Below are 22,762 nucleotides of genomic sequence, written 5' to 3'. Positions count from 1 at the left end.
GTCGTTTCTGTCTGAGAGATCTTTGACTTTCTGTATGAATAATGTGTTGTCTGAAACATCAGTTCTACCTTCTGGGGAACCTCAAGGATCTGTTTCAGGTCCGATTCTCTTTTTGCTTTATATACTTCCTCTAGGCCACAGGTGTCCAACTCCAGGCCTCGAGGGCCGGTGTCCTGCAGGTCTTAGATGTTTCCTTGATCCGTCACATCTGATTTAAATGGTTAAATTCCTCCTCAACTTGTCCTGAAGTTCTTCAGAGACCTGTTAATGAAAACGATGTTCCGGTAGTCCGCTGTTTTCCCCGAAATGCATTCTGGGATATTTAGCTGTACCAAGTCCCCATCGATGCATGCTCGATAAAACGGGCGGAGCGAGAACACATCCGGGACTTTTTCGCGTTCTCGGCTTGATGCGTACTTCGAATTGGAACAGTACTTGGTCTCCGACTGATGACGTATCACAAGTACACGAGAACGCAAGTACGCACAAGTACGCATATTGATAAACGCCCTTAGTGATAATCTCACTGTATGTGGTCTTTTAGCACCTCCTAGTGGTGAACATGTGGAGTGTTGTTAGTCTGGGTGACGAGTGTAACTGTTGAGTGAGACACACCAGGCCTGCATGCTGGTAGCTTAGCCACAGCTCAGGTGTGGAGAAGCTGAAAAAGAAGGTTTTCTAGTTTGCAAGGTGGAAAAAACTGAGAGGACTGAGTTAAATAAAGGAGCGAGAGTAACACAGAGCAGCCACGAAAACTGCTCACACAGTTTAGACATTTTAGCATCAAATGTTCTAGTGAGTTAGCTCCCAGCTAATTAGCACACCAGCTAACTAGCACACCGGCTATCTAGCAAACCAGCTAAGTAGCAGACCAGCTGACTAGCGAACCGGCTAACTAGAACATCGACTAACTAACACACTGGCTAAATAGCACATCGGCTAACTAGCACACCGGCTAACTAGCAGACCGGATAACTGCAGCCACAGGCTGAAGGACGATTAAATGTAGTGGAGATATCAGGGATGACACTGGTGTGTCTGATTCACTCTTTAGCACTCCGGTCACTCCGGTGTGTTAGCCAGAACACCACTGAAGGCCAAATGATCCCAGCGTGTGGAATAAGGAGCTTAAGGTTTGATTTGAGGCACTTTATCCTTTTACTGATTGATTCTTCTGGCTGTGATCACGTGTGTGCTTTCCTACAAAAAGGAAGTACACAATGCAAATACATGACAAAAAGATGAATACTGTACATATCCAGTTATATGCATATGCCAGTATAGCTAACATAACCATATAAGGACAAAGATTACAGTACTATGATGCAGTAATGTTAAACACAAAGGTTTATATCTACATAAATCTATCCTATCAGTGATCAGAGTACTGTAGTATACTTCTACTACTTACACTATACAAACTAAACGACATTAGTGTGACTTTAAGTTACCATCAGTACAGAAGAACTGATGGTAGTTGGACAAATAAAGACTTTGCAATTATTGTGAAAGGTTAAACTAAGATCAGCTGATTAGCACATAACAAATTGTTTGCTATAGAACGCAGCTCCCACTCTTCATTAATATCATGTACTGTAACTCCCAGGTAACCATGGTTACCCAGCAACGCCCAGTAGTCTCCAGAGAGACCAACAGCTGGTGCACGTTGTAGCACCGTGGCTTTCATAGCCTCTCCTTTTTCTACAGCTCATGTTTTCTTCTTGTGATGGTGCGTCTTGAGGCTCATACATGCCGTCATTTGTTGATCCTAAGAACGTTCCTCAGACCGACTTCTTCAACAACACTAATCTGCCTGCAGTTTGTAGCTACTTACTTCGCTGTGGCGTTTGTTAGCTTGTCTTTCTTTGGTTTATCTAGACTCCTCCCACAAGCTAAATCTACGTAGTCTGCACAAGCCTCCCACCGCTCTTTGTTTGGGTTTGTTTGTTGCCATCAACAGCGTGTAATGCATTTAAGTGATACTTCAGACTTGAAGTACTCCGGTGATAAGAAAACTCAACTTTGCTTCCAGATAACTTTAGTTGTATCAACACTGCCCTCTGGAACAGTTTAAAATGAACATGTCAAAGATCTGTACCTGTCTCCATGTTTCTGTCCCCGCCCCTTTCTTTCTGTCCTGGGTCATGTGAGCGCTGCAGTAGTATTAGGCCCACCCTCAATGCTCTTATTGGCTGAGATGCATAATGACGCCCATTTCAAGCCAGCACTGACCAACATCCCTCCTGTGACCCATGGCTTTTATATTCAGAGCCAGTGAGCACTTTCACAATAATCATGATTTTAAAAATTGTGTTAATGTGCGATAAAATAATTGTTGATGTTAATCAATTAATGAGTTAACGAGATAATAACAGGTTAAGTTGCCCTAATAATTAGTCTTTGATGACAAACTGATGTGATCTCCATGTTTCCTTTGTTGGACTGTGGGCGAGTGTCAGAACTGAATGTACTGAGTAACATGTAGAGTTTAAACATGTGTCAGTTCCAGTTTTAGAGCTCTAAAGTGCAGCTATCATGTTAGGAATATGTTAGGAATAGACAGTAACACTGAGGTCAAATCTTTATTTTACCACTCGCTGCATTCTTGATGTTCATGAATTCAGCAGGTTCATGATTGTCTGCAGCATTAATCTCATATTTCCATCTAAAGTGTTGAATTTGACTGTTTGATGTTCTTTATGATCTCTGGCACCAGTTCATCTGTAGCCTGAGCTCAGTCCATCCATTTAGTGAAATGATGTTTAAAGGTCTCCTTGTTCTGTGAGCATGCACAGATCCTGAAGCAGAAAGCCTGGGTTAACAGAGACATGATCATCACTGTGATGATGCTCATCATCTCTGACTGGGATTTGAGGTTTTGTCAAAGCAGCAAAGAAAGCCTGGCTATGTTGGACTGGGTGTGGAAGCAGCTCCCAGTTTGAGTTCAGGAGACAGACACCCTCTCTACTTTGAAGATCAGCTTCAAACTTTCCTTTTTGATAAAGCTTATAGTTCGAGCTGGATCAGGTGACCCTGAACCATCCCTTAGTTATGCTGCTATAGGCTCAGGCTGTTGCTGGACTTCCCATGATGCTCTGCATTCTTCTCCACTCCCCTCTTTTCACTCCTGATGCTTTTATATGTCACTACTGCATGTCCTTAACTTTTGTCTTCTCTGTCCTTAGTTTGTGTTTTGTTCTTGTGTCTCTGAGCTCATCTCCTCTCTTTCCCCTCACCCTGCAACCAGTCATGGTAGATGCTCCTCCTGGAGCCTGTTTTCACTGGGAGGGTCTTTGTGTCAAAGGGAGTTCTTCTTCCCACCATCACCAAGTGCTGCTCACAGTGGATTGTCCGATGGCTGGGGCTTTCTCTCTAATATTGGAGGCTGTTACCGTACTCTGTTAAACAGCTTCAGATGACTGTTGTCTGTTGGGTATTGTCACTTATAAATAAAGTTACATTGAATGGATGTAAATGGACAGATGTTATTGTGACAAACCGTAAATGATCATTAAAAGATGGATTGTTGTTTTGTGTGTCTGCAGTCTGTCAGGCTGTCTGATCACAGAGGAAGGCTGTACTTCTCTGGCCTCAGCTCTGAGCTCCAACCCCTCCCATCTGAGAGAGCTGGACCTGAGCTACAACCATCCTGGAGACTCAGGGATGAAGCTGCTGTCGGCTGGACTGAAGGATCCAGGCTGGAGACTGGACACTCTCAGGTATGGAGAGAATGTCTGATAGAGGAGGAAGAGCTGGAAACATTTCCTGTGTCTTTCACTCACTTCCTGTTTGTTTCCTGCAGATGAGACATGAACAATCACACATACAGGAATATTTTCAGGGACAGACACACTAGTCTAGCTGCATAGTACATGGATATTTATGTAGGGGTCTCCAAGGACTCTGTTTGCAGGAACATTTAGGTCACAGGTGTACCTGAGATAGATGCCACTGTGTACCTAATAAAGTGTCAGCCATGTGTATGTTTCCCATGCTGTATGTCACAGTGACAGAAGGATGAAACAAGGCTGTGAATCATTTCAGTCTGTGTGTGTGACAAAGAGGCAGACAGGAGCAGCTAACATTTGGAAATGGAAGCTTAAATAATGACAAACTCTACATTCACAGCTGAATTCACCGTAAATTTGTTCTCAAGTGCACATTTAGCAGCTAATGCTAATACTGTTTTCCCTTGCTTTTTACAACTTGAGCAGCTATTGCTAAGTAGGCCACTTTGCTCTGCTAAGGATTTGTGTGACCATGATGGAAACTGATAAGCTAATGCTGCTAAGCTAATGCTGTTTATGGGCCCTGTTACATTCAATATTTCATTCTTTCTGTTGTTTGAGAACAATGTTGACGTCTCACATCAGTATAACACAAGAGAAAAGGGTATTAGCGTTAGCTGCTAATGGGAGCCTACTTAGCATAAACCCTTCACATCGTTATAATGCAAGGGAAAAGAGTCACTCATGGCAGCCTATTTAGCATTAACATCACATTATTGTAACAAATTCAAATTTTATTTGTCCCATACACAGTCATACACAGTACGATATGCAGTGAAATGCTTACACAACTGCTCGTGACCAGTGTTGGGTAAGTTACTTTAAATTAGTAACTTAGTTACATTACTAGTTACTTCTCTAAAAAAGTAACTCAGTTACTTCAAGTTACTCGTTACTTTCAGAGTAACTAGTTACTAGGGAAAGTAACTTTGGTTTTACTCAGAATTCTCTTGTTAATGTGTTGCTTCTGTAACTGGATACCCAGCAAGACTGCCAGTCTTCTAGCTTGCTTACTTGCCACAAGTGCACTGTGCCACCTACCAATAGAAAGGAAAAAATAATGTGCACATTTCCACGAGAGAAATCCCACGCCTGGACCGTCGTTGACCGCCGCCATGATTCTAGCCTGCTTTTTACATCCAACACAAAAACTGCAGTCGTGGTGCTTTTGATTGTACTCAGAACTTGGAAATTCTGCCTTCTGAATAGGAAGATGTAGGTAACACCAGACTGCAGATGAGCTTCATACAGAGCTGGACTGGGACAAAAAAATCGTCCCGGGCATTTTGACTAGAGACCGGCCCACCATTATAGGAAAAATCATAAAGCCTTTGAATGAAAACAAACACTGTTGTGACAGTGATGTACACTGTTCTGATGGTATATATGTATCAATCTATCAATTGTTTGTTGTAAGACTCAGATAATTATTTTTTTAAAAGCGAGACATTTTAAATGAGAATAATAAAGAAAAGTATTTCCTTGTGCCCCCCTTTCCCTGTTAATGCCCTACCTGGCCCCCTGGCAACACTTTGCTAGATCCGCCCCTGCACAGTTACCAGCTGTCAGCTACGTAGAAAAGGATCCTGGTGTTATTTGTCTCTCAGAAACAGCTCATAACTTCCCTTCAACTCATTCATGTCACCTAAAAGGTAAACCTGTTTCTCCATCACCTGTTCAGCTCTGATGATTCAGTAAGGACATCTCCTGGTTTCATCTTCATGTTTCCCTCTCACCAGATAACCAAACCGATATCATGACCAGCAGCTTTACAGCTGTGGTTCCAGCAAACATCAGCTGATACTAGAAATTAATATTAAATAAATTCTAACAACAGCTGATCAAGCTTAAACGTGCTGCTGTTGTTTAGCGCGACATCCGCTGGTTTCCTCTTTCTGGCGCAAAGTGGGCGATAAATAAACGAGAGAAAAGCCGATCAGCTGATCATTGATCAGTTTCGTGATTGAAGTAGAAACAGGAGAGGAGAGAATGAGAGAAGAAGAGGCAGCTGTGCAGCTTCAGCTTTGTGTCTTTTTCATTGTAGCTTAAGTCCGGGACAAACTGTGTTCCTTTTAACCTCAGTACGAAACGCGAAATATTTTCTCTGAATACGAGACGATTCTGTTTTTTACAGGACGGTTGGCAACTCTAATAATTAACCGTATGAACAAAATAAAGTTCAACATCAGTAACATAGCACCCACACAGCTGTATAGAAACTCCGTCATGCGAGCTAGCACGCAGTACGAAAATGTCAGCATACCGAAAATAAACTCCACCTAAACTTGGTTTATATCTGACTCCGATAGACTGCAGGTCATAACTTCTTACCTGAAGTTCAGTTCACCTGACACGCGGACCGGCGGCCGCTTCGGGTCTCTCCTCTTGCCTCCCTTTTCCTTCATCCACCTGCTGGCCTCCACCACTTGCTAATGTTACTGAATCTGTGGAAGCGCCGCGATATCAACCACACGAAGTAACGAGTAACGAGCCTATCTAAATCCCAGTAACGAGTAACGCGTTCCTGGTTTTGGCATAATAACTAGTTACCGTGCTCGTTACCACAATAATAACGTAGTTACTGTAACGCGTTAGTCCCAACACTGCTCGTGACCTAAAGAAAAAAGAAAAGGCTATGAATAAGAAAGGGGAAAAATGAAAATTAAAAAGGGTCAATTTAATTGGAAGGAATAAAATAAAATAAAATATAAAAATTAAAGTTGAAAATAAAATAACTGTACAACAAAATACACAATACACAGTGTAGAAATATATAAGAATGTATCAAGAAATATAAATATATATACAATAACAGCAGCAATAATGTGCAGTGCAAACATGCTTAAAGTGATTTAAGTGATGAAGTGAAAACAAAGTCCAGACTGTCCAGTGTGTGTGTAGGAACCATAAGTGTGGGTCCGTTCTATGTGGTGCTGTGATTGAGAGACCGTATCGCCTGCAGGAAGAAGCTCCTCCTCAGTCTCTCTGTGTTGTGTGTTTTTAATTAATAAAACTGTTTTTTTAATATCTTGCTGCATTTTGTATAAGTTCATACTCAAGTTTAAATAAACAACAACACTAAAGCTATTATGTTATACCTGTGTGTAAAAAATACACCCAAAATATGTCATAGTTCTGCAACACTGATCAATCTAATAAACTTAAACCTGCTCCATCCTCCCTATTCTGGTATTTTAAAGAGTACTTAGCAGAAATATTGAACAACCATTAAAAAACAGATGATATAATATTTCTGTCCAGGTTGCAGTCTTCATGATGAACATGTTGTTGCAAACTCTGCTCCTCTCGGTGGAAATGCGCCTTCTCTTTCCTCTTTGTATAAAACATTTTAAAAGTCAGTTTAATCTCAAAATTCACTGTTAAATCCAAAACACACCAGCTAAAGAAAAGGGAATAGTTCAGTCTAACACATGTGCCAGTGAACCGTTAAACGTCTGTAAAACTCTGCAGCTATGAAACGTGACTTTAGGCTCAGCCAAACCGATTTGCTCAGTTGTAAATAAAACAGCGAAGTAAACGTGACCCGACAGACAAAACCTGAGTGAATTAAGTCCAGCGTTTAACCACTGAGAGCTAAAACTCAGGTGAGGTTTCAAAGCTGTGTGCTGGTGATTGGACATCAGCCGCTGATAAAGTGGGTTCGCCTATAAAGTGCTCTGTAAGGAAACAAGCTCCAGCAGCTCTGCGCTCGGGAGAAATACTATATTTACTTATCTTGTGCAGAAAAATGCGCTGACATTGCGTTATATCGAGCACCGGCTGCCCAGTTAAACTGTGACGATCACCAGGTAACGTGGGCGTGTTTCTTGAATTAGCAGCAGGTGTTAAACAGCTGACAGGTGAGGAGGAGGATGCATGCAGGTAAACTGAGGGTCTGTTGAGCTGATCGCTGGTTTCGTGAGAAAAATGTCAGCTTGTTCTTTATGTTACAGAAGCGCAGAGACACAAGACCAGGCGGAAAGAGACGATCGATCGGTGAAAATGAGAATCTGCGAATGCAACACGTGGAACACGGAGAGTGGAATATGTAAACAAACCGGTTAACGTAACCCCCTCGGTGCACTCTGCATGCTGACTGTTAGCAGAGCAGTGAAATCTCTGAAAACATCTGAGCACTTTTGCAAACATGTTCTATGTTGACAACCTGACCAGACATGTGAAGATTACGGTGCGACATTCGCGGCTAAAACACTGTTAAAAGTGTTGTTGGTGACAGAAAAACGGGGTATTTTAAAACTACACCACCACCAGCAATGGTGGTGGTTAATTAATGAAAACATTCTTGGCAAATGCTTTCGCTTTCGTCCGTCTTGCGCCGGTCCAAGAATTTCACCTCTAGCGGCACAATACGAATGCCCCCGGCCGTCCCTCTTAATCATGGCCCCAGTTCAGAGAGAAAACCCACAAAATAGAACCGGAGTCCTATTCCATTAGTGGTGGGATTTGAAATGCATTCTGGGATACCTGGCTGCCTCAAGTCTACAGAAGCAATCGATTATCTAGGATCGACCTGTTTTGACTTACTTTGCACGGCAACCAATCAAATGTTAGAGAAGCTGCATGGCAGCGTTAACCCCGCCCCCTGAGTTTGATGGGTGAGGCTGACAGATAAAATTAATTCATGATGAGAGCCAGGCGACAGGACTGACAAAATTAAATAAATAAATATATCATTAAATAATTAATTAAATGTGTCAATAATTAATTAAATGTGTCAATAATTATTTAATTAATTATTTAATGGTGTATTTGATTAATTCATTAAGCAGTCCTGGCGTTCCTTAGTTGTTCACACAAAGGTAAAAAACAATATATACAGTGTTATCTTCATTTTAGATGACAGAAAGTATTTGCTGCTCCCAGTGATTTCTTTTGCGTGGAAATCGCGTCCAAGTGGCTGTTTGGGTGTTAAAGGTTGCTGAGCCCTGGTACAGGAGGACACCTACTCTGTGTGTGGTTAAGTATAAGAGCCCTTTGTTAGTGGGACCGCTGGACTCTTAGCACCAGCTTTGGGGTCACAGGGTCACATCTGGAACACACACACACACACACACACACACACACACACACACACACCTACACTATGCACAGACTGGTACTCTTTGTTCATACCTGTGTAAGACGTCATATGTTAATGAACTTATGCATATTCATGTAAGCTCAATAAAGAGCAGTGTTACGAGGGAGCAGACGACAGTGACTGAGGTCAAGTGAAGGAACGGCGCTGTCACAGTTCTCTCCCTCATGAATTGTCTGGTTCCAGCGGTGGGTCTGTGCTAGATGACCCATCACCAGCTTTTTCCAGCTTTTTCCACTGGTTACCAGTACGCCGTAGAATCCACTTCCAGATCTTGTTGTTTGTCTTTAAATCCCTGAATGGATTGGCTCCATCTTATCTCTCTTTAACAAAAATAATCCAAGCAGAGCCCTCAGGTCTGCAGATAAGCAGCTTCTGACCAGAACTAGCCGTAAAAACAGAGGTGAGCTTTATTGATGGCTGCAGCCAAACTCTGGAACAGTCGCCCTTCACATCAGGTCGTCACCAACACTCGACATTTTTAAAACCCGGTTGGAAACACATTTGTACTCTGTAGCTTTCAATTCTGACGAGTCTTTATAGTAATTACTGTGTATGTTTCCTATTTTATCTCTACTCTGTGCAGCACTTTGGCTCAAGCTGTTTTTAAATGTGCTGATAAATAAATGTAGATTTCTTTGAATCAAACAGTGGAGCCGAGCTTTGAGCTCAGTGTGTAACAGTGTGTGTATGAGAGCCATGTAATGTCCATGTGTGCATGCTGACTGCTCTGACCCCTCCTCCTTTCAGGGTGGAGCCTGCTGGAGTCCGATGGTTGAGACCAGGTCTGAGGAAGTGTAAGTGTGTTTTTAATGGGATTCATGAAAACAAAGCAGCACACATTCAACCATCTTCATCATGTCAGGAGTCATCATCAAAGTGTCAATCAATGAACAGATGATGGATCAATAACTGCAGCTGGATTGTGTTTGTTCTCTCCATCAGATTCCTGTCAACTCACAATCGACACAAACACAGTGAACACAAACCTCCAACTGTCTGACAACAACAGGAAGGTGACAGATGTGGAGGAGGTTCAGTCATATCCTGATCATCCAGACAGATTTGATGGTTTGTGGTCTCATCAGCTGCTGTGTAGAAATGGTCTGACTGGTCGCTGTTACTGGGAGGTCGAGTGGAGAGGAGACGTTTTTATATCAGTGAGTTACAGAAGCATCAGAAGGAAAGGAAACAGTGATGACTGTTGGTTTGGATACAATGATCAGTCCTGGAGTCTGAACTGCTCTGATGATGGTCCTCGTTATGTCTGGCACAATTACAGACAAACACCTATCTCCTCCTCCTCTTCCTCCTCCTCTGTCTCTAACAGAGCAGCAGTGTATGTGGACTGTCCTGCTGGCACTTTGTCCTTCTACAGAGTCTCCTCTGACACTCTGATCCACCTCCACACCTTCAACACCACATTCACTCAAACTCTTTATCCTGGGTTTAGGTTTATAGTCTTGCCTCCTGGTTCCTCAGTGTCCCTGTGCTGAGTGTAAAGAGTGTCTCCTGTTAGAGAAACACTCTGACTGTTGAACAGATAGTTCAGTCTGTACATGTCTGTCTCTTTCACTCACAAACACGTTTTCACATTCATGGATTCAATCAGTTGATGTTTGAAACTCTTCTAAATGATTCCTTGTAAACTTCTTCCTCTTCAGTCACAAACAAACAGGAAGTGATGTCACATGTGTTCCTGTCCACACAGCAGAATGAGTCTATTGCTGACAGTGATGTACAAACAGAGTGAGCATTTCTGAGGCCAAAATAAACTGAGTAGTTCACTGAATGAACACTGTGAGCTCAGTTCCTTCATCATTAGTATGGATTATATATGTATATGTATTATATTAGTATCATATATATCAGGTGCTGCTGGTTTCAGTCATTTTGCAAATGTGCTGTTTGTAAGGTTGTAAAGCTGCAGTCAGCTGAGACTGAAGAAGTCACCTGATCAGTGAGCAAACGTTTCTGAAAACGTCCAGATGAACAGAATCAACCTTTTGGGATCAGCCAGCAATGCAGCATCATTGTTGTTCAGGTTCAGAGGTTTGCAGGAATGAACTGATGACCACAAACAGCTGCAGAGTCCAATCAAATACCAGCTGGAGTTCAGCTGCATTTGAAGAAGTCAAAGAAAAGTAAGGATGGCAAAGGGCGATGTTTTCTTCCAAAGAACTGAAAACATGGTCGACGCCTCATTAGAAGAATCATCTGGGCATTTGTGAGGAACTCTAACCAAGAAAGCAACACAAGAAAGCAACGTCACACAGATCCAACAGACAGTTTCCATGACTGGAAGTGTTCAGTGTAAAAATGCTACATTGCATTATTGCATCCTCTCACCACAGGAGGTGCTGTTGGCACCACTGATTGCTGATCATCTCTGATGATCTGATTGATCCTGTGAATAACGGGACTCACTGAACTCTGTGACACAGTGAAGATTACAGAGTTTAACATCTGACTGACGTCACACAGACAGAAGGATGAACCAGTGAGGCACAGAACACAGTTACTGGAGATACTGGATCAGCTCCATGTGAACCTCTGATGGAGAAGCTGCTGACCCAGAGAAACATCAGGACATGACAGGCAGCTGCACTGATCTAACAACATGTAGCAGAGCTGATCTATGTTAGAGGATCTATCACAGCAGCTGAAAGTCCAACACTGGATACCAGCTGAGCCTGTGCTGAGTGTTACAGGAAAAGAAACACTGACACTGGTAGACACAGTGATGCTGACTGGGGCACAGAGCTGAATGATGCAGCATCAGGACACTGTTTCAGTCTGACTGACAGAGAAACCTGTAGCTGCATCTACATGTGAGGCAGAGGCCACACAAGCAGCTTTCTATGTTTCACAGTGACTGAGATCTTCAGTGGGGGTGGACATGCTCCTGTACAGACCTCTGAGGAGAACCAAGGTGCAGTCAAAGAGTCCAGTCTGTCCTCACAGATGTCAACATGTGGTTTCATCAGGTCTGCTGTCAGCTAGCAGGCTCACATCAGAATCACTGTTCCTGAAAAACACAGTCTGTGTGACATCATCAGTCAGCTGATCGTCCCAGATCTGAATGGTTTCTGTCTCTACTGAGGAAGTCAGAGAATCTCACTGAGGTGTGGATCAGGTCTGAGTGACCTGTGGAGGGACAGCTTTAAACAGTCCACAGGTCTCACGTCCTGCTCAGTCTGGTAGCAGATACCTCGTATTGTTCCAGATGTGCTGACATCACCAGCAGCAGCAGCAGCACAGCTGTGTGATATGATGAATCTCAGTTATTGATCCAACACACAGGAAATACAAAGATCAGGATTTATGAGAGTAATCATTATGAGTCTGAACACATGATCACTGAATGTTAGTCTCCACAATAATAAGCTAACACAAGCAAACACAGCTTTCAGCTCTTATTTTGAAACTTCTTTAGAGAGCTGTGATGTGAGCGTGCCTGGCTCTGAGGCACTTGGGTCAGCCTCTGTTGTTTAGAAGTGTTACAGACTGTGAATGACACAGACCTGTCAGTTTCATGTTTGTCTGTAACACAGCTGAACGCATCCATCCAGTGTTATTGATCCAGGACTAATACCAGCATTGGGATCAATACTACACAATCACATGTGTCCACGTGATGGATTTGACCAGCTTTATTCATTAATGATCAATCAACTTATTTACTGCATCAGAGTCCAGCTTCATTTAAATGATCCAACCATGAAAATGACATCAGTCCTACAGAAGCACTTAATGCTAACAGGAAGTCATTTATTAAGGTGGAATAACACAGAGAGACACAACCACTCACAGTTAACCTGACCCCACTAACTGCATGTGTTTGGACTGTGGGAGGAAGCCGGAGTACCGGAGAGGACGCACACAAACACGGGAGAACATGAAGCTCAGCACTGAAACAAAGATGGTGGATTTGACCTCAGGACCAGGGGCATCATTTCCAGGGGGGTTACGGGGGTCATGACCCCCCAATAATCAGATCCAGCCAATATAATTTCATCATTCCAGTTTATAAAATTATGAATTATCTTGATTTTCTTTAATCGTTTCAATTATTATCAGCAAAATAGTTTCATGTTTAATCATCTAGTAATGTAACCCCGCCTCCTCCTCTGCATACTTGGTATTACCCAACCAGCTTTCTCTACCAAACCTTCACTGTTTGCTGTATGTTTGTTAGCGCAGTCGCTGGTGCCAGAGGCTGCCAGTGACTTCAGTCTGAGGGTTTGAAGTTTCCATGTCTGTGTGATGTGTGGTGTGAAGGCTGCTGGTTAAACTGGGACTCACTGTTTAAAGCACTGAGTGCTCATAGAGAGATGCTCCATGAGTCCCAGTACAGACTACAAACATGGTGGAAACTTAGCTTTGATATCCACACACTCTGCACGTCTGTGAGTAACTGTGATGAAGATGTGCAGAGATCTGTGTACAAACAGGAGAAAGACTGTAAAGACTCTGTGCTTCTAACAGCCTCTGTTAACATATGTGAGGCTGTTTGTTGTTGTTGCCATGGAGCTTTTCACTGTTTGGGTCAGCAGGTCATGTGATCAGGTTTGTTCTGTGAAAGCTGGACGATGGTTCAGTGTCAGGGTTTGTTTGCATTCATCAATAAATATCTAAATAAATCAAAGACTCCATGTTTGTTCTTTCATCATGTGACCTCTGCTCATCCATCTCTGTGTGTATCAGGATACATTTAGTTCATAATACACGAGTCAGAAAAATCAAAGAAAAGACAGCGTGATGTCCTGTATGGACAGGTGGAAGGAACCAAGTCCTCAGCTGAAACAGTCGTGTTTGTCCACAGACAGGAAACTGAGAGGAGTAGGAATATTTTACTGCTATTATTTGCTGCTATTTTTATAATCATCATTAACATTTCAGTATTAATAGTGATGTTGCATTCAGAGGCATTCAGATGTTCAAATATATGGGTATTATATTAGTCTTTATTACAGGTCCAAGAAGAACCACTTTAAACGGTTGAGTTGAATCTATAATTTTAAATGTTTTTAATGCTTCTATGATCTCAGTGTTTCTGTGTAGAGGGCAGAGACAGGAAGTTATAGGCTTTTGAAGTTGCAGGCTTTTGCAGAAGTGAAACTGAAAGCAAAGAGAGCATTTAAGGGCGAGACACACATACAGACACATATAGTACGAGAGGTCATGACACGTACGCAGTACACAGCATGCACGCGCCCTCGCACGTGTACGCACACACAGATAGACTCATTTAGTAGGTAAGAGTTTATGACTGCAAAGTTGTGCATGAGTGACATTTTGTACAGGAAGTGCACCTGATGTTCCAGGAAGATAAGCCTGGGCAGGATGGAGATAGGAAGCGCTTGGCGTCGACGCGAAGACGATGTTGTTTTAGACTATGTTAAGAGTCATTGTGGTTTTGGAGTGACGTATGCTTTGTTTAAGTCTGCCTGGTAACAGGAAGACTGCAAACCCTATAAAGCCTTTGTCTAATGATTGTAAGTTCAGTTCGACGCTGAAATCTGCACAGCGGTCGGACTCACACATGTGTTTATTAAAATGCTGTCTAATTGCACACTGGACCGGATCTGTGGTTATTTATGGATTCCTCTCTCAACATTGAACCTTTTTTTTTTTTTTTTTTTTTTTTTTTGATAATTTTCCCTTTATACAAAACAAAACAAAGATCAAAACAGAAACAATAAAAGAAAGAAAAAAACCCCCCCAAAACAAACAAAAAAAACAAAACAAAACAAAAAAACAAACAAACCAAAAAAAAAAAAAACAACCTCAAAGCAGATCAAAGAAAAACCCCACAATGAGCAATCTGAGACATGTAGACGGGAAACTGATACAGTATATATAATTCGGTCTACATATATCTCCTGACAAACTCAACCCGCCAGTGAAGTGGGGTTGTGCCTATCAGTATGGTTTTCTTCAGATCATCAGGTAAGTAATCCAATAGCGGGCGCCATATATCCCAAAAAATATCATCATTGCCACTTAATTTTGCACTCAGTCTTTCCATTGGTAATACTCTAAAAATTTCTTTATACCACTGAGTTATTGTTGGTGGTTTTTCATTAATCCAATTAAAAAGAATACATTTTCTTGCCAAAAACAGTAGTTTGCATAGAAGTATATGCTTGTTTTTATCTGGAAATTTGTTCGAAATTGGCAGCCCCAATAGATACTGAGCTGGATCTCTTTGTATTCTGCTTTTAAATATCCCTTTTAGTTCTTTAGTTACACAGAGCCAGAATTTTGAGATTTTTGAGCAAGTCCAAAGACAGTGCACGTAGGACCCCGGCGCAGATTTACATTTAATACATTGTGCAGACCTGCTCGGATCAATTTTATTCAGAAAAATAGGTGTTCTATGCTGTCTATGTAAAATTTTATATTGAATTTCTTTAAATCTGTTACTAAGAAATAAAGAATGCACAGATTGTATGGACTCACTCCAGGCATGATCATCACACTGACACTGGAGGTCACCCTCCCAGCTCCTAATCAGTTTTCCAATATTGTGTTTATTATAACCTTGTAGTACATTATAAAACTGTCTTATAGTACTATTATCTGCACTTAAATGTAGGAAGAAATTTTCCATGGGTCCTAGTTGCATTGTATTATGCAAAGCATCATAACATGAAGTAATTAGGTGGCGAGCCTGTAAAAATGCAAAAAAATCCGTTTGATGTATAGTGTATTTCTTTTGGACCTGCTCAAAAGACATACAAACATTCCTATCAAACAGATCACCCACCACACGTATTCCTGCACCAAACCATCTCTGAAATACTGCACTTTCCATTCCCGGTGTGAAGTGCTGATTATTTAAAAAAGGTGTTATATAACTAAGTATAGGATTACTTTCAGTGTATTTACTCATATCACGCCATGTTTTTAAATAAGTATCAATCATTACTTTATTATGTTTTTTATTATATTTACTCACTAGTTCACTTAGAAGATTAAATGGCTGACATGTCCAGGCTTCAAGGGGATCATCTGTGTCTTTTAGATATGTGTGGATCCATTCATGTATAACTCTACTATGACATGACCAGTTATACAGCAAGATGTTGGGAAAGGCAAGACCCCCTTTATCTTTGGGCAGCTGTAACGTTTTCATACTTAATCTGGGTTTCTTACCCCTCCAAATAAACCTTGACATATCTTTTTCAATTTCTTTTACAGTTTTTTTAGTAAGAGTTATTGGGAGCATTTGTAGAGGATATAAAAGCCGGGGCAACACATTCATTTTAATTAAATTTATTCTTCCCATCCAAGAGACCGGGAGATCCATCCATCTGGAAAGGTCTTTTTTAATACTGTTACGAACTATGTCTATGTTCTGTTTCAATATACCTCTTATATTAGGTAAAATGTGTATCCCCAAGTACTTAAATCCCGAACCCGACCAGGTAAATGGGATATTACATGTCCTGGGCAAATTTCCTAGTGGCAAAGCAATAGTTTTATTCATATTAACCTTATACCCGGAGAGATATCCAAAAGTTTCTATAATAGATAATACAGAGGGTATAGCATCCTGGGGATTAGTGACAAACAGCAGAACATCGTCTGCGTATAGTAGAATTTTAAATTCAACTCCTTGTATTTGGTATCCAGATATACTTTGATTATTTCTAATGGCCTCTGCCAGTGGTTCAATAACTAAAGCAAAAATTAATGGGGAAATCGGGTCCCCCTGTCTTGTTGATCTCTGTAAACCGAATTCTGAGGATTTAATACCATTTACTATAACAGATGCTCTTGGGGTGACATATAACAGTCTGATCATGTCTATAAACCCCCTGCCCAGGCCAAATTTCTCCATCACAGCAAACATATAAGTCCACTCAACGCGGTCAAAAGCTTTTTCCGCATCTAGTGATACAACAAGTCCTTGTGTTTTGGTTACCTCAGAGTGTTCTATAATATTCAATAATTTTCTTATGTTTGTAATTGATTGTCTATTCTTGATAAAGCCCGTCTGATCTGCCTTAATAAGTTTAGGTATATAATTTTCTAGTCTATTAGACAATATTTTAGACAAAATTTTGCTGTCAACATTTATTAAACTAATTGGGCGATAGGAAGCACATTGATCAACTGGTTTATCCTTCTTATGGAATAGCGATATATTTGCAGAGTACAATGTATTGGGAAGACTTCCCCTTTTAATAGAATGCAGATACATATTTAAAAGAGGTATAGCTACTTGATCCTGGAAAACTTTATAGAAGTCTGGACCAAAACCATCTGGGCCCGGGGCTTTCCCTCGTTGCAGAGATTTAATTGCTGTCAGCACCTCTTCTTGTGTTATTTGTTCCCCAAGACGAGCTCGATCACCTTCAGACAAAGTTGGTAGATTGAGTTTATGTAAAAAATTTTGGGTGTCACTTAATGTGGCTGTATTTTCAGATATATATAATTGTTTATAAAAATTTTCCATTAATTTAACCAATTTATTATTTTCGTATTGATTCTGTCCTCTTTCATCTTTCAGAGATGATATAACATGAGATTCTAGTTTCCCAGCAGCCAAACGCGCCAATAACCGCCCTGGTTTATCTGCCAACTCAAACAGCCTGTGCTTAGCATAGAATACGCTGGCCTCTGCTTTTTCAGTCAGTAACTGATTCAGAGCTGATCTAGTGACTTCTATTTTTTTCAGTACTTCAGGTGAGAAATGTATTTTGAGGGAGTGTTCTAGATCTGCTAATTTTTTTTCCAGGTCCATTTGATGTGTTAAAGATTCTTTCTTTTTCGCTATGCTGTATGAGATTATAGCGCCACGTAGGTAAGCCTTCATTGTCTCCCAAAGATTAGAAGGATTTGTGTTTTCATTATCATTTGTCTGTAAAAAAAGATCAACTTGTTCTTTTATATAACTCCGAAACGCAGAGTTATCTAAAAGTGATGGATTTAATCGCCAACTACGTAGAGTTGGGTGAGCTTCAGGGGGTGAGATATTTAAATGAACATCTGAATGATCGGAGAGTATACGCGTGCCAATATCACAGATAGTAACTCTGTTAAGGACCTCCCTCGAGACAAGGAAATAATCAATACGGGAATAACTCTTATGTGGATTAGAATAAAAGGTATAATCTTTTTCCCCTGGATGAAGGGTTCTCCAAGCGTCTATCAGCTGCAAGTCAGAACACAGTCCCTTGATAGCTTCTCGCTTTTTGGAGACTGAATTTTTGGATGGTGGATTTTGATCCAATTCTGGGTCCATACTACAATTAAAATCTCCTACCAGAACAGTAAATGTTGTCAGGTTGACAGATATTTCTTTTATAAGTTCTGAGTAAAAATTTTCCTGATATACATTAGGCGCATAAATACAGCCTATCAAAACAGATTCACCATATAAACGTCCTATTATAATAACAAATCTACCCTGATCATCTTTAATACACTTTGTAAGAACAAATGGAGTATTTTTATGAATTAAGATTGCAACCCCTCTCTTACTTGATGAAAAAGAGGAAAAGTACACCTGCCCCACCCATTCTCTCTTTAATTTTAGGTGTTCCACATCTGACAGGTGAGTTTCTTGTAGGAGTGCAATGTTAGTTTTCTCCTTCTTAAACCAGGACAGAATTTTCTTACGTTTAATAACATTATTTATCCCTTTAACATTTAGGGAAACAAACTTTAGATCACTCATTGCAAGATCAGTTTACTTGGTTTATGTATTGTGGTAGCGAAAACATAAGTATCAGCCTTGTAGTTTAACATATAGAACAAATTATGCTCAGATCTGCTCAGACACCAACAAAATATAAACAAAAACAAAAGTCTGGGTACTGAAAAATAAAATTCCTGCAATAAACAGTTATATCGTCCCAAAAACAGGGTTAAACCAGTCCCAGAAAATATTTCATGCTCCCGAAGATTGGGAGGACACCTCACCCGCTGCGGGCGCACCTTGTACAGAGATGATACACCTCGCATCAACGTATGCGCCTAGCAAACCCCCAACAAGACTTCCCATGCAGCAATAGGTGTTGCCGCATTTCTTCTACTTCTTTTCTTGCCATAGTATCATAATACAACATAGTCACTTAGTGTAATAGTCAGCTGTTCGTCAAACCACTTGAGTCAGAGAACAGGTTTTTTTGTTGTTGTTGTTTTTTTTTTGGTTTTTTTTGGTTTTTTTTACTCACGTAATGCTCCAATTGCTGATACCACTTTCAATGCCTCTTCTGCCGAGTCAAAGGAAAATCTTCTGTTTTCATATGTGAAACGCAGGGTTGCAGGAAACAGCATCCTAAATCGTATTCCTTTGGTAATCAGCAACTGGCAGGCCTCGTTGAAGTTTCTCCTCTGCTGTCGCACATTCTGTGGTACATCCTGACGAATGGTTATCAGTGCTCCATCAAAGAAAATCTGTTTGTTCTTGCCACTTAAGGCTAACACTTCCCTTTTATCGGTCGGGTAATGGAGTTTCATTATAACCGCTCTTGGTGAGCCTGATATTGGTTCCCCTAAGCTTCTGTGGCAGCGGTCCAGTCGGATCCTCCCGTTCTTCGTCTTCATATTAAGAAGAGAGGGAAGCCACTTTTCAAAATATGCAATAGCATTCGCCCCTTCCACGCCTTCCTTGACACCAAATATGCGGAGATTATCTCTTCTACTCCGAGCTTCTTGGTCATCTAGCCGGTTCGTGAACGTGCATATCTTACTTTCTACACGTGTTAACCTGGTTTCCATGTCGGCGATTATATCCTCTACCTTCGATATGCGTGTCTCGGCTTCGTCAAGGCGTCTTGTATTGCCATCAAGGGTTGCCTGGATAACGTCGAGTTTGTTGTTAATGACATCCATCTTCCCTTCTACAATCGCGCCAACCACATCTGTTATTTTTGCAGTTAAAATATCATAGTCGATGGGAAAGCTTGGATTAGCTTCAGCCATATTTCTGTCATTGGCTTCAGGGTTAGCCTCGGGACTGACCTGACTTCGTAGTTGCAAATTAGACTTCAGAGGTCTCTTATCGACGTTCTCTGTTTTATCTTTTTTATTTGGCATACTTTCCGTTAGTCAGTCACCTATTTTGTGCAGAGTGGCAGCACAAGTTATAGGCAAAATATTGAAGTTTTGAAAAGTCTTATCGGGAGCTCACGAGCCTCTGATCCTCTCAGTGTGCCGTCATCCCGGAACCTTAACATTTGGGGGCTCGTTCCGGTGAGAGAGAGGGAATATTGGGGTAGACGGAGAGATCCGGGGTCCGTGGTAATTGGACGGGCAGACGGTAATCAGTGGTGAAAGTGAGCAGGCATTCCCCGGGGCATTTAAAGGTAAGACACTGCCTGTTGAAATATATTTCCAAAAGGTGTCACATTGGGCATGTCAAATTAAAAGCCTGGTCACTGTAATTACTGGTGAATGTCTGTTTTTTAATTTTGGTGAAGTTTTCATGAAGTTTACCGGTTGAAGTAATGATAATGAAGTATAAGTGACAGTACTGAGTAATGAGAATAAAGGAATGAAAAGAGAAAGCAGTTGGACTGCTAAGTGAACTCTTAGAATGATAGGGAATTTGGTCATTGTGTGGGTTCAAGTCCCATTGGTTATGCAACCCTTAAGAAGTTTCTCGGAGGTGACGCTCCCTGCTGGATAGAGAAATCTACCCTTCACCTAGCGGCGACTAGGGATAGTTTCGGGCAACATTCGAGGAGGACTCGGGAATCTCCAAAACTGTTGAGGGTTGTCCTTAATCTTAATCCTGTTTTGGGTGTAGATTGTTGTTTCAAATTATTCTAAATTACTTTAGGACGAGGAGTCTGGGACCCTTAAGAAGCGCATTTTTCTCCTTGGTAACGCTTGCACCTAGGCAGGACGCTGACCTTTGGCCTACCCTGAAGAGTAGGGATAGTACCGTCGACAGCGGGGGAGAACTTGGGAACCTCCGAAATTGCTAGGAGTTAGAGTCTCCTATTTGCGCTTTTTTGGCTACGATAAATTTGGTTAGGGTATTAGCAATCGGGCCACCGTCAGGGACGGAATACTGGCTAAAATTGGTCGCAAAAAAGTCAGGGACTTTTATCAGTCGGACCGTTATGGGTAAATTTGTCTAAACTTCGTAGGATTTAAGAGGCCTAGAATCTGTGCAGTTGTAATTAAAGACGTCTGTAATATAAAAAATGAGATCTATGAGTAAGATCAGTCTCTGTGTCAGCAATGCACAGCCGGATGTGCACTGATGGTGTGTTTAAATGCAAATGAGGAGCGGTGACGCGCAGAGAGGGTGGTTTCAGTTTCGAGAGTATTGAGCTTTATCTGATATTGCTGAATGCCTGTAAGTAAGATGCTGGTTTTGCTCATTAGAATTGTATAAATACAGTTCGAATATACTAGTGTGGATGTATAGTAAGTGACTGAATTTTGATAGATGTATATATCTTGAGTAATAAATGGTGGTGTGTTTTATTTTTAGCTATGTGTGTGTGGGGAGAAGCGGTGTGTGAGACGATGAGAGGTTTCAGTTTTCTTTTTCTTTTTTCTTTTGACTTGCTCTTTCTGATCATGGAAGGCATGTCCAAGATACTCGTTTGAAAGCGTATTTCGAGTGATTTTAACCGTGTGAATGCTGTCAGTATTTGATTTAAGTGACTCTGCATGATTTGTCTGAGTGAGTGTAAAATGGAAGTTTGAGAGAGAAAAGGCAGTGTGTGTGAGACGATTTATGGCGTCTGAAAGAGGTTAGAGCATTTAAAAGGGGTGTATGAAATAAAGGAGTGTGAAATATATTTCTTTTGTGATGTAAAATAGGATGTTTAAAGTTTGCAAGTGCTTCTAATTCAAGAAACGCATGAGTGAGGGGATGAGAAATTGAGTTTATTTTTTCTGATGGAAAACATATAAGTGTATACCCTACAAACTGATCTAAAGAAGGGTGAAGGGTGATGTGTGTGGAGAAGTGTTAGTTGTTCTGATGTGTGAAAGAGCTCTATTTAAATGTGTGTGAGTGACATGAAGGTGTATTGTTTTTTAGATCAAGATTTAGCAGAATTAAAGAGGGTTTTTAGACTATAAATACAAAGAGAGACAGACTCTGTAGAGAACAGGAAAGAGTGAACAGGAACTTTGCATGCCCATAAAAGGAACTGAGTGTGTACAGAAAGAACACAGAGAGACAGATGAGTTAACTCTAGGCACATGAAGCAAATGAAGCCTTTAAGAAAAAATGAATATAATACTAATTGTATGCTTTAGTGTGTCAATACAGGTGGACGTCTCTCAACTTTGGAACCTTGAGTGCAGCACCAGAACAATAGATTAATAGAATTGGGAGAAAATAAGCCAGGCTTTGGCTCGAAATTGTGCAGCTTGATCTCTCACTTTGTCTTTGACCCTGAGAAGAAGCTTAAAGGCCAGTCAATCGCCTGATGAAGACCGACAGAACATCGTGGACTTGAAGAATTAACTGAAGTTAAAAGCAGTGCAAGTGAAAGCAGTAACACTGATGAAGATGAGTCCAGCAGTATGAAAGATGCAACATGCATGCTGGTGAAGAACAGTGTGATGTGTCTGCTTGAAGGCACTGACTCTCATATTTTCCATGAATGGAGAAGAAAACAGAGCAAATGAAAATAAGACTGAAGGCACTGAATGTGATATTTTGCCATGCTGGGACTTAACCTAAAAGAAAGACTGTAAAGAAACAGAGAAGAAGACAACAGCTGAGTTGAGACTGTGTTTGCTGGAGCTTTGAAGCACGAACAGGACACTGTGAATGAAAAAGAGACCGGTGAGAGATGAAGCTGGACGAGTTTAATTGCGAGAATACAGGATATGTTTGGATTGAAAATTGAAACCTGAACTCATGAATTGTTTAGGGATGTCCACC

General features: G+C 41.1%; 1 protein-coding gene across 1 annotated transcript in view; it reads left to right on the top strand.

Moving 5' to 3' along the window:
* Window positions 1-18,880, top strand: part of LOC112846028 (NLR family CARD domain-containing protein 3-like) — a gene marked incomplete at its 5' end in the record, with an annotated part of 29,169 nt that extends 10,289 nt beyond the window's left edge. Inside the window, 2 exons of the mRNA XM_025905251.1 lie at window positions 3,546-3,599; window positions 18,805-18,880. Of these exons, the coding sequence (XP_025761036.1) occupies window positions 3,546-3,599; window positions 18,805-18,880 (130 nt within the window). The remainder of the gene's footprint in view (window positions 1-3,545; window positions 3,600-18,804) is intronic.
* Between the last annotated feature and the right edge of the window lie 3,882 nt (window positions 18,881-22,762).

The sequence above is a fragment of the Oreochromis niloticus genome, linkage group LG3 (assembly GCF_001858045.2).
Source record: "Oreochromis niloticus isolate F11D_XX linkage group LG3, O_niloticus_UMD_NMBU, whole genome shotgun sequence".
Lineage (NCBI taxonomy): Eukaryota > Metazoa > Chordata > Actinopteri > Cichliformes > Cichlidae > Oreochromis > Oreochromis niloticus.
This window is presented reverse-complemented; position numbering and strand designations above follow the sequence as displayed.